The sequence below is a fragment of the Dipodomys merriami genome, unplaced genomic scaffold (genome assembly GCF_024711535.1).
Source record: "Dipodomys merriami isolate MVZ:Mamm:240054 unplaced genomic scaffold, mDipMer1.0.p SCAF_31, whole genome shotgun sequence".
Classification (NCBI taxonomy): domain Eukaryota; kingdom Metazoa; phylum Chordata; class Mammalia; order Rodentia; family Heteromyidae; genus Dipodomys; species Dipodomys merriami.
In genome coordinates, this window is record NW_027204604.1 from 16,526,078 (window position 1) to 16,538,874 (window position 12,797).

Genomic DNA, 12,797 nt, shown 5'->3' on the forward strand with positions numbered 1-12,797 from the left:
CTCGAATTTATTCTTCCTTGGTTTTAGTTTTACACATATAACAGGCTAGTATGTCACAAGATTACAATGCTGTTATTCATATCTTCTATCTTAAAGTATTATATTAGTTTGAATGTAGTCCTATTCCCGAAGGAAACAACAATGATTACTGTCATTGTGTTTTTAATTATCTTTAAGTAGTTGTTCAAAGGAACTGCCATTTAACAGAGTAGTTTATTAACACAGTATATCTTGATTAAAGTCACCCCTTTCAACATTCTAACCCATCTCTCCCCTACCTATCCCTTACCTCACTTTTCTCAACTTTGTAGCATATCCATTGGCTTCTAGACTACATAACCCCCTCTCCTCGTCTTCATTCCCCTTGACTTCACCTCATCCCTTTTGAGGACTTGCTTCCTGATATTTTATTTTTCTGAACTTTGACTTTACCCTTTATAAAGAATTGCACTATTTGAATTCTCTTGAGTCTACCTTATTTCAGTTGATAAATCTGGATACATTTGCATAGCACCCCAGTGTATCTGTCTTCCATATGTAAGGGCCTGATTTCACTTAGTATAATTTTTCAGGTCCTCTACTTTCTTTACAAATGGCACAATACCATTTTTTCTAATGGATAGTAAAATTCCATTGTGAATATATACCACATATTATTGATCCATTTGTCCATTGAGGGGCATCTAGGCTGATGAAGGTGAATAGTGCTGCATTAAACATGGTTGTACTGGTGGCTTTACTGTATCCTGGTTTGTAATTCTTGGGTAAATGTCCAGGAGTAGAAATCCTGAATCATACGATCATAGTTTTATGTTTAATTTTTTTGAGGAACCTCCACACTGCTTTTCAGACTGGTTGAACAAGCTTACATTCCCACCAACAAAGTACCCTTGTTTTACTTATAAGCTGAGGCATTTTTTAAAATAACAAATGTTAGAAATTGAAGATTCCGTCTGCACACTTAATATATGGGGAGACTATAAAATAATCCTGCAAATGGAATTTGTATCCTATTTGTATCTTCCTGGCTGAAGCCTCTAGACAGGCAAGCGGCTTCCCAATGGGAATCCTGGCCTGGCCCCTGCCCACTGGATATGACCAAGATCCTCTGTTTAACTGCTGGGGGCTGCAACTTGCCATGGGATGAGTGCATCTTGCTTTTTAATAAGAACTTGTCCGTTTATGCACCATAGACTTGGAGTTTTCCAGTTTTGAAAGTAAATCTTTTCTCTTTTTGCATAGTTTTAGGTCACCTACAAAGTGTCTGTGTTATTTAGGGGTCACAGAAACAAATTATGATGGTTTGAAATTCCAAAATCTGTTTATCTATGGACACCATAAAAATTATAACTGTTTGAAATAAATCAGAATTCGCTAGAAAGACTATTTACTTAGATAATTTGTTGGGGCAATTTAATGATTAAACCTAAGTAGTCTGATTTTTTTTTACTTATAATTTTGCTTTGATAAATAATATATTGATGTATTAAATTTTATATTGGAGAATTTGGCAAACTATAAAGTATGTTAGGAGCTCTTAGTGCTAAGTATTTTCCAAGCATTATATTTTCATCATGACTCTTGCATTACTTTTTCTTCATTTAACAGAATTTTAGTATAAATAAATAATTTTGGTAAGTGATACCATTAAGACTTAATTGACCAGTATTAAGTATATTATTGGCACTAGATCAGTTTTATCAAAAACACTAAAGGGAATTGTTGAAGTTGAAACAAAAAGTTGCTAAACAACATAAATGCAAATGAAAATATAAATCTCACTACTGAAGGTAATTATAAAGACAGTTATGAAAAGTGGTCATAGTGTCATGAGGGGATGAAAATGACTGTTAGTAACAGACAAGGGCAAAAATAATGACAAATATTTGCTTATGACAACACACAACAGTACAAAGCAAACCGACAGTTCACAGAACGTATGTGTGGGATGTGGAGGGAGAAGTTCATTCCTTGCTCTCTACCTCGGGTTCCTGGCAGGATACACAAACCCTAGGAATGTCCTGACCGCACAACAATCAAAAGAACCATAGAAGAACATCATGAGCCATGATGTGTGCTAACAGATTGGACAAAAGAAAAATGGGCACATTTCTGATTTAAAGTTCTAATAAATTTAGAAACCAACTAACCGTCAGGCATTAGATACAGTTCATCCCTCTGAGATGGATTGGTGGAAGCCTGGTCCCTTGCTGGCAGGGTTGAGGTGGAACCTCTAAGAGGTGGAGACTAAGCACTGTACGGACTCCACCCTCTCAGTGGATCCCTACTGATCTTGCTGAATGGGTCGGTTGAGGCGCACAGTCCCTGCAAGAATGGGTTATTATAAAAGACCACACAGCCCCTCTCCAGTCTAGCTTCTTATTATCCAGTGGATTAAAACAAGATAAAAACAAGGCCCACTTCAGTATTATACACAATAGCCTATGTATGGAAACCATCTAATGTCCATGGAGATGGGTGAGTCAGTAAAGGAGAGCAACAAGTAACTACAATGGCTTCTTTATGACATCATGAATGGCCTTGGATTGTGTTGGTTGAAATGGGCAGACATGGAAAGATGAGTACTCCATTCTCTCACAGGTGGTATTTAAAATACTCAAACAGAAGCAGAGCAAAGTGCCCTTGCTTAGGGAAATGGTAGGGTAGAGTATGGGAATAGAGGTGTATTGGTCAAAGGATACAAACTTTGAATTATGCAAAATACAAAAATCCTGGAGATACTTTAAAAGTTGAACTGATTGAAGCACTAAAGAGACTAGCAAAATATCAATGGCAGAATAAAAAAGAGGTTCTGTTTCAAAGTTTTCAAATAAAAATCTTCGAAAATAAGCAGATAGCCTATGATTTCCTTAAAGAAAATTACCCATTGTTTTCAACGATCAGTGGCATGAATAAATTATTGGTGGCATGATCACAGAATGGAATATGATTAGGAAAGAAACTATTGGCCAAATCTCAAAATATGGATGAATCTGAAAAGTAAGTGTTAGTCAAAAGGGACCAGGCATAAAAGAAAATAAGCTTCATGATGCCATTTGTGTCTAGGCAAAATTAACCCATGCTGTTAGTAGTAAGGAGAATCTTTGTCACAGGTGGTTATCGAAGATGCTGTAGCTTGGTTTCTTGTTCCTAATTCTGAGTTCTGTACTCTTGGATATTTTCACTTGGTGGGAATATATTGATTTTTGCATTTAGGGTGTGCACACTTTTGTTAGTATGTTTCATTTGAGGGAAATGAGATACAATTTGAACTATGGACTTGCATCAAGTTATTTCTCATAAAAAGGCCAAGGATATGGCAGTGTGTTTATCTCTCTATTTGGTGTAAGATTAAACTCTTGTGTTACATATGACTGTTTTTAATAATTGCCTTCTAGCATTGCTTGCCACAGTTATGTCTTTCAGGAGTGCAGTCCAGACGGCAGCCTACCTTAACACCGGATTTCCAACAATTTGTGTTCCTAAGTTCATCCCTTCTCTTGATCAGTGGTAGTACACACCAATGGCCAGGTGAACTTCGCTCTATGAACTTATGTTTGGGAATCTGGGTTGAAAATACCCCTTATTTTTTATGCAGCCTGTATGAATTATATGTGCTCTGCTACTGCTACCCATGTTGACTAGCCTATTCTTGTCTGACCAGGGTATGAAAGCAACATCCATTCCTACAGCTGTATTATTTTGACACTATTGGAAAATATTTTAAGTGCAATATGAGGCCTGTTCCAAAGGGACTTAGACAGATGTTGTAAATTATTAACTTTTTCTTCAGGAGAAGTATTGTGCACATGATGACAAGCCACTGGGTGCTTTGGAGTTGTTCAAATCTTTGTGAAACATGCCACTGAAGATGAGGTGGGAAGATTTGGTTTTTGTTATTATATTAATGATCTCGGGAGAAATCTGTGCAGAAGGTAAAATTAATTCTTAGTAGTCTGTATTCTAATGTTGATTCTTGCACCTTGAATTGTGATCTAATCTTTCATTTTGGTGTGTCAATTGTATAGCAAGCATTTTATAATATAACTTGTTATGTGTATATATAAGTGTAGGAAACCTTTTTTTTTCCTGTGGGAAGATTTAGTGTAATGTTCTTATAATAGTTGCATAACTTAGAAAAACACAACAAAATCTGCTTATTTCTCTAAGATTGGAGATACCGGAAACCAGGATCTAAAATACTTTAAAGGGTGTCTGGTTTATAACGTGTTAGTTTCAAAATCACATTTTTTAAACTTTAGAACTTTATGGAAAAATCCACTCTTCACATTAACAAAACAAGTATGATTTTAGTTCTCTGTTCAGAAGGAAAGAGAGCTATACATCAGAAGATTTTCTCCCTTTGATACTGAGACTCTTTATCTTAGTGATTTATTCATTGAACACTTTTGAGTGAGAAATGTGATCTATTAACAATTCTGTCTGGGCAACATGAATAAGAACTGTCCGGACAAATCAATACCTGTGGCTTTCCTAATGACTAGAAATCTGTAGAGGCAGAGTTCCTAGTGTGTAAGGTGGGAGTGAGAATGGAAGGCCAGCAGGGTGTTGGTGTATGTCATTGGGAAGGTTACCAGTGTAATTAGATGGAGGACTTAGGGATCTGCACAGAGCAGTCTCTTAGCACCCTGCAAGATGAAATATGTACAAGAGGAGGCAGGAAACCGAGCCAGAGCCTTTTCCCAAAGGGACACCTTACAGAATGTTTTGATCTAAAATAGCCGATAAGTTAGAATTGCCTTTTAGTTGAATATATATTACCAATTTTCCACCCAAAATGTCTGCAGTCCTTATGAGAGTGAACCAAAACTTGTCTCATTTGCTGTGTTTAAGTCTATAAAGGGAAAATTTATACCCGAGGAACATTTTTGTTATTTTTCTGTCTAAATAGGGAAATACCAATGGACATATTTGTCTATATTAAGATGACTTTGAACTATTCTAGCTAATTTTTTATTACGTGGGTATAATTTCATTCCACACAAGCAAAACAAGTGAGCTGCTCATAGACACTCACACTGATCTCCCTAGCCACCATTGAGAACCTCGGGGCCCAGAACTGTGCCTCTCATTTCCTGAAGTTGGGCTGGGAAGGTGGCTAAGTGGTAGAGTGCTTGCCTTGCAGCATGAGGCCCTGGGTTTGATTCCTCAGCACCACATAAGCAAAAAGAAAAAAGCCGGAAGTGGCTCTGTGGCTCAGGTGGTAGAGCGCTAGCCTTGAGCTGAAGAGCTGAGGGACAGTGCCAGGCCCAGAGTTCAGGCCCCATGACTGGACCCCCTCCCCCCCCAAAAAAAAGTGTTCAAAGTTGAGTTAAAACTCAGGTACTGGCAAAACAAAATTACAAACACCAAAAATCATTTCCTGATGTGTAATCAGACCTGGCTAGGGAAAGCCTTTGGTTCGCTTTATTCATACAATTCCTTTCTTTATTCCTCATCTTAAATTCCACTGCTCCCACTGCAGTGTTTTCATATGTTACCCATGCAGGTGTTTTTGTACGTGTCTTGTTTTGTCCACAGTGTTTATATTCACATGAATGAGAACATACTGTAGATTTTAACTTATTGTTTCATTGTACTTGATGTTATTCAATATATTTCCACTTTTCTATTTTCCTACTTTGTTGCCTTTAATTGCTGCATAGTATTTCATATATTTTACTCATCTGCTCTTCTGAAAGTGATATAATCATCACTTTGTCTCCCTGTGAGAATTTTTTCAGTCAAAGGTGGGAATGCTGTGTCACGTTTGGACTTGGTTGCCCGGAGTGTATGGTGACAGGTGCCTTGCAGAACGGCTGTGTGCAATACAATCTATGTTAACTTCAAAAGAGGCTGCGGTCCGCACTTCCCAGCCTCCTTACCAGCACTCCATATTGTCTACTTCCATGCTACTTGACAAGCGATTCATAAAGTAGAATCTCACTTTTTGTGACTGTTCTGGGGCTTGAACTTGGGGTCTAGGTACTGTCTCTTAGCTTTTTCATTCAAGGTTGGCACTCTACCACTTGAGCCAAAGCTCTGCTTGTGGCTTTTTGCTAGAGGTAGGAGTCTCACGGTCTTTTCTTCCTGAGCTGGCTTTGAAATGTGATCCTCAGATCTCATCCTCCAGAGTAGATAGGATTATAGGCATGGGGCTGTCTAGTGTCTCATTTTTATAGACTGAAATTCTCTGTATGGTAGTAAGTTACTACATCTCCTTATATATTTGTTGAGACTTCTATGATTTCCTCATTTACTTTTTGCCTTTGCTTTATATCTCTTGATATCTGCTTTGTGGGAACTCTGGACACCAAGTTTTGACTTGTCCATTTTAGACATTGCAAATTTCTCATTTCAAAATATTATGTGTGTGTTTTATAGATAATGATTGTCATAGAAAAAAATCCTTAATTCTGATACAATCAAACTTGTTAACTTTTGCCTTCTATTTCCTGTCTTTTTCCTGTACCTCTGAATCGTACAGTGTGATAGGACCTCAAGAAATGTGCGTGATGGTCTCTTTCTGTCCTAAAGTAGGAATTGTAAGATTATATTTATATACTATTTGTATATGAGTATATTTTGCTGTGCTGATTATTTTTTGGCCAAACCCATTCTGTTCTAATGTTTTCCATACTGAAGACGCGATATACATTAAGCATTCTGTTTTCATGTACTATGTATCTGTTATCTTTATAGCCTCCCTTATCTCTGGTCTTTGAAATTCTCCACCTGTGGGTTAAACTTGCTTTATCTGATATTTATTGTCCGGCTTGGGAATTCTCTTTCACTGTGTCTAAGATCCTTCTATTTCCTATTAATTTTTCTCCTGAATGTGTGTTTTTCAAGGTATGTCACCTACCTTTCCAGTAATGTAATGTGCTCCTGTGGAGGGAAGGGCCTGCCCCAAGGCAGAGGCTTTGAAGCCACACCTAGGACTGAACACCCATTTGCTGTCCCACTTTACCCAGCAGCCGCAGCTTCGGGACAACCCGGTACATTCATCTTCCATGGCATTGTTGCAGGGTTTCCTTTGTGAATTTCTTGGGTATGGAAAGTGGTAAGAGTTCTCGGGATGGGGACTGTCCTGTACATGCCTTCTGCTTCTCCACTTAAACACTGGCAGTTGTATGCTGCTCATTTTTGACGCACGTTTTCTCCAGCCTTGGCTGATACTATTATCATTTTACAGGTCAGGGCGGCATGAGGTTAGACTCTGGTAAAGCCATGTGATCTCACTGACTCCAGCTTTCTTCTACCAAGGACTCTTATTTGTCAACACAACTCCTAGAGACTGTCCAAAGTAACTTTCTCTTCAGCATCTTTATTATTTCAAGATTGCTAACATGAAAACAGATTTGTAAAATAGATACCTGTAATACAGAAAAATAGAAAAATCATGTAGTTTTATATAGGCGTATCCAATCTGATGCTCCCCGTGCCCCCAGCTCAAGATACAGAACATGAAGAGCACCCCCTGAAACCTTCTAAATGTCTTCTCTAAGGCACTACAGGAAGACCTCTTTTCCCAGGAGTTAGTTTGTTCTTTGTAAAAGCTAGATGACCCATGTTTCTAGCTTCTTCCATTTGATAACCTGTTCATCACACACACATGTGTGCTCTTCTGAAGTATTCCATTATGTCCCCAGTCTAAATGCTATCTGTGTTTTTCTGTCATTAAAGGACACTTAGACTACTTCCAATTTAGGGGAGCATATGAATAGCAGTAGTATGAAGGTTGTGCTAATTAATATGTGTTTCTGTTGGATAACATAAGGTACATATTCAGCTTTTTAAATTAAAATTTTAGTTTTATTGTCAAAATGATGTACATAGACGTTATAGTTAGGTAAATGAGGCAGTGAGTACATTTCTTGTTGAACTTGTCACTCCTCCCTCATTTTTCTCCCTCTTTCTCTCCCTCCCAACCTCCCCCCAAGTTGCATAGATCATTTCCTGCATATTGTCTTGTGATTGTCGCTGTTGCATTGGTTTCCCCTTTGTCCTTTGTCTTACCTTTTTTTTTTGTTCCCCTTCCCTTCCCTAATTCAGATAAACGTACATACAATACTAAGGGCACCAAAATCAAATACAGTGACAGGATAATCCATAGGGGGGAAAGCACAAAAGAAAAAAGAATCACATAGTTCATTTAAAAAAAACAACAACAAAGAAAAACCTCTTGTGTCCATGTCTTGGAGTTCATATTCTGCTTTAATAAATATTACTGGTGTATTTTCTCATTGTACCAATTTATGTTCTGATTTTAGTAGTGTGAGGTCTTCTCTTTTCACGATCTTCACTTATCATTAAGAGCTACTGTTGTCCTCATTTCAGCAGCTTTAGTAGATTTTCATTCCTAATGTGTGGTATTTAAATGTATATATCCCTGATGACTAAGGTTGAATATGATTTCTGACCATTTAACTATCATGATTGTTCTTGTTCAAATCACTTGTTGTTATCACTTGTCTGATATTCCATATCAGACTAAAAAATATAAATAGGTATTATTAGTATAAAATCTCTATTTACACATACATGTATAGATGTATTTTTATGGTACTAGAGTTTTAACTTACAGTCTTGCACTTGCCATTGCTCAGCAGTTGATCATCTTCCCCTAATCCTTTCCACTTTTCATTGTATTTCAACTAGCATCTCAAGTTTATACCTAGGCCATCTTGGATCAAGATTCTCTTATATGTGCTTCCTGCACAGCTGAGATGACAGATGCGAGCCTCAGGGCCTGGTTCCCCCTAGATTTTAAGGAAGAAGGGAAGAATAAAAAATGTATAATATTTTAATATATTGAATCAAATGAAGTATATTATTAGAGTGGATCCCAACTGCCCATTTTTTCTTTTATTAATTTGACTACTAGAAAGTAAACAAAGAGGAGGCAACAATGCTCGATAAGAATTGTACTCGTTATCTTGCCCATGTAATTGTCTTGCCCATGTAATTGTAACCCCTCTGTACGGTATCTTCACAATAAAAAAAAAGTTTAAAATACATATGTGCCTTTTACAGTGTGTCTGAGGTAGTACGTTCTGCACTAGAGTACAAAGCTAGAAACGCCTTCAGTCTTACCCGGAGTAGCAGAGTTGTTTAGAGATGCTAGCCAATCATGATGGGGGAAATTGGATGGGGGCTTCTTGGAGTGTTGTGACACCACTTTAAGAAGTTTAGGTAATCAATTAAGTATAAGTTGACTGGAAATAAAAATATGCCATTGCTTTCATGGTTCTAGATTAGTTTTTTTCTGTTTTCAGCTTCCATTTTATTCATTTCAGAGGGACACTGCGATTTTCCAATTGTGGAAAATGGAATGCTTGCCCAGTATTATTACACTTTTAAAAACTTTTACTTTCCGATGCGCCTACACAAAAGGTTGTCTTTCTACTGCTTGGCTGGCTATACAACTGAACTTGGAAAACAAAAAGCGAAAACCAAATGTACAACAGAAGGCTGGAACCCAGCGCCAAGGTGCATCCGTAAGTTGCATGCTTTGCCCTCAAGATGCTGCAGTACCCAATGCAGTGGTCTGTTCAAGGAGCTGACTAATGTCTATGAAACATAGAAAATGATTAATACCTTTGGAGGATAAAATCAGCCAATAAAGTATTTTTTGGAAAATCTGAAATTCTGTAAATTCTGTATCCTTGTGAAGGGACGGAGAATAATAACTTTCTTTTCTTTTTTTCATTGTAAGTGACAGGAGATGCATTTGAGTCATTTCAAGCGATGAGGGATTGCTTCTATGCGTTATTTTGTGTAGGAAGCCAGATAATGTTCAAGACGCTGGCCTCCGCCAGGACAAGCTTGTCATCCAGTGTTTCATTGCTTGCAAACTCCTCAGTCCTTTGTATGCCAACTTCCCTTCTACTATTGGTGGAAAATTGTCTTTTCCTAAATTTTGGGTTCAAATTTGTGAGAAAGAGTCGTCTTTGGTTTGCTTCTTAGTTCAGGTCAAGTCATGGTGTAATGACAGTGTTACTCAGCTTTCTCTGTGTCACCTGAATGCTGTTGAGCTAAGACTTCTCTAATGAGAAGTTGTGCCTAGTACAAAGTGTGGTCCATATAGTCTGTTAAACAGTCTGTTCAGGATAGTGACCTAAACATTCATACTCCATGAGTGTTTATTCTTTAGAAAAATACATAGTCATCCCATGACTTTAAGACAGACCATAATTTAGGCATTGCATTCATTTTTTTTCTTAACATAGAACAGAGATTAACTTTTATAAATAAAGCTCACTGATATCTAGAACACAGAGATATTAACTATCTGTGGAGATAGAATGTTAAAGAGGATAGTGTAATGACAGTCAGACGGACAGCATGTGAGCCTAGCTTCTCCACTGAAGACCAGACGTACGCATTCCGGATTGGCATTCCTCATCCATAATGCTGGTTAACATTGCTTCAGTGAGGTAGAGTGCCACACAGCAAGTACTAAACGTGTGTAAAGTAACGTTAACCCTTGGACAAGCCTCTTAATTCTTCCAAAATGGTTTGTTAAGAAATCTAATAATACATGTAATAAAAATTATAGAGCACCAGCTGAGTATGGTGGTTCATGCACATAACTCTAGTTACTCAGGTGTCTGAGATCTGGGGATGGCAGCCCAAAGCCAGGTCTTTGAGATTCTTATCTCCTTAACCAGCAAAAAAGCTAGAAGTGGAACTGAGTCTCTAGTGATGGAACACTAGTCTTGAATGAAAAACTCAGGGACAGTGCCCAGGCCCTGAGTTCAAGCCCCAGAATCAGTACATAGTGGCGCACATATACACACACACATAGAACTGTATAGAATGCTGATTTCATTAGCACATTTATGTTACAAGTGTTGACTAAAATAACGGTACTCTCAAAGGCTTTGAGGAGTAAATTTTAATCACAGTTGACAAGGGCTGAGAACTGAGTATTGTGGAGGTAGGTGATTCCAAAATATTGGCCGAAAGCATGAATGAACAAATTTTTCATATTAAGAAATGGCATTTGAAGGACATCTTTTAACTAGGTATATGTTTCTGTTGCTTTCTCAAACACAATAGATTATTACTCATCAGAAAGTAAGTGCCAAAAATCCCTTGTTTCATCATAAGTGACAGAGAAAGATGTATTTTCTGAAAGAAGCTGGGTTAAGGGTAGGAATGACTACAAAAACTGAAATTTGTAAATACAAAACAAGTCAATATCAAATGGAAGCCATTTCCAAAGAAATTTTATGCAGCATGCGCTAAGATATTCCTGAAATTAAATCAAAGAACTGTAGACTCAAAGAATTTATGTCTCTTTCAAATTCCAGCTATGGTTACTATGATTTATACCTTTGTCTTAACTTTACCACATAGTAAAATACAAGTTAAATTTTGTCATTATGTTAAAGAATTTTTTCCCCCCTACAGGAAAATGCTCTAAGCCTGAACTGAGTAATGGTTACATTTCTGATGTGAAAGTATTATACAAAATTGGCGATACTATGCATTATAGCTGTGCTGCAGGATACAAAACCACAGGCGGGAAGCATGTAGAAGAGGTTCGATGTCTTGCTCATGGGTGGTCTTCTCTCCCAGCTTGTAGGAAGGAACATGGTATGTGTGTAAGGATCATTTCTTAGCACTGAAGAAAGTAGATTTTTTTTTTTTTTGAAGCTAGCACTCTATTTCACAGATCGGGATTTTTATTTCATATACGTCATTTTTCATGAAGTCTGCAAATATGGGAAGTTGATGCTAGTTGTTTTTCCCCTCTCCAGCAATTTTCTATGGCCTAATAAGGAAAGCTTGAAATGGAATAAAATAAAATTATTAATAAGCCTTCCCTTCACTATGTAGGTAGCAATTATTCTTTGTTAAAGAATCACTTGTTAACATGTGGTAAATTGTTGAGATGGTAAAAATCCATGGATGGAAGGTGATAGACAAGTTGTTGTGTCATGGGACTTCATTTGAGTTGTGGCTTTTGGTCAGTACAGGGGACCTGAATGTGAAGAAGAAAGGGCGTGACAGGCTAAAGAGGCAAAGGCAAATGTGGACTATGTTACGACTTTACTGAGACTTGATTTTGCCGTTTATTAAAAAATTCATCTTAAGATTTCTTTTTAATACTCTATGTTACTGATGACATTTATAAGATGAACAACTCACCTCTTTTTAGAAACGTGTTTGTCCCCTGAATTGCATAATGGAAATTATTACACAACCCAGAAAACATTCAACGTGAAGGACAAAGTGCTGTACGAATGTGCTGCTGGTTTCTACACTGCTGGAGGAAAACAGGCAGAAGAGGTAGAATGCCTCCCAAATGGATGGGCGCTCACCCCACAATGCACTCGTAAGTCCTCCTCCACACAGAGAGATCCATCTCCTCCTGAAGTGCATATAAATTATCATGAGAATAGGTATATAGTTATATGTTAACCTAGTGGTAGGCTTTGATCATTTAAATCTCTCAATTCTGATGATCATACATGACCTGTACAAGGGGAGATTTCATTGTGAGATTTCCATGCATATGTACAATATATTCCAGCCAATTAATCTGAATAAAATCAGAATAATTTTCACGGCAGAAAAGCTGAACTATATCTCCTTCTTCATAGGTTTGCTTCGCAGGATGAAAATGGCCAATTCAGCCCCCTCTATTTCTTTCTCTTAGCTTCTTCCCTTTTCCTAATATAATTTGAACAGGTTTCACTGTACCATTTTCATACAAAAAATTTGACTGTTTATTTTGCTCTCTTTAGCACAGTCCCTTCTTGGTGTCTGTATCCCCTTACCCCGCA

General features: G+C 37.5%; 1 protein-coding gene across 1 annotated transcript in view; it reads left to right on the top strand.

The window, feature by feature from the left end:
- The first annotated feature begins 3,796 nt into the window (after positions 1–3,796).
- F13b (coagulation factor XIII B chain) overlaps positions 3,797–12,797 on the top strand; it is a 53,919-nt gene continuing 44,918 nt past the window's right edge. Inside the window, exons 1-4 of the mRNA XM_070041894.1 lie at positions 3,797–3,935; positions 9,300–9,500; positions 11,419–11,604; positions 12,170–12,346. Of these exons, the coding sequence (XP_069897995.1) occupies positions 3,860–3,935; positions 9,300–9,500; positions 11,419–11,604; positions 12,170–12,346 (640 nt within the window). The 5' untranslated portion in view covers positions 3,797–3,859. The remainder of the gene's footprint in view (positions 3,936–9,299; positions 9,501–11,418; positions 11,605–12,169; positions 12,347–12,797) is intronic.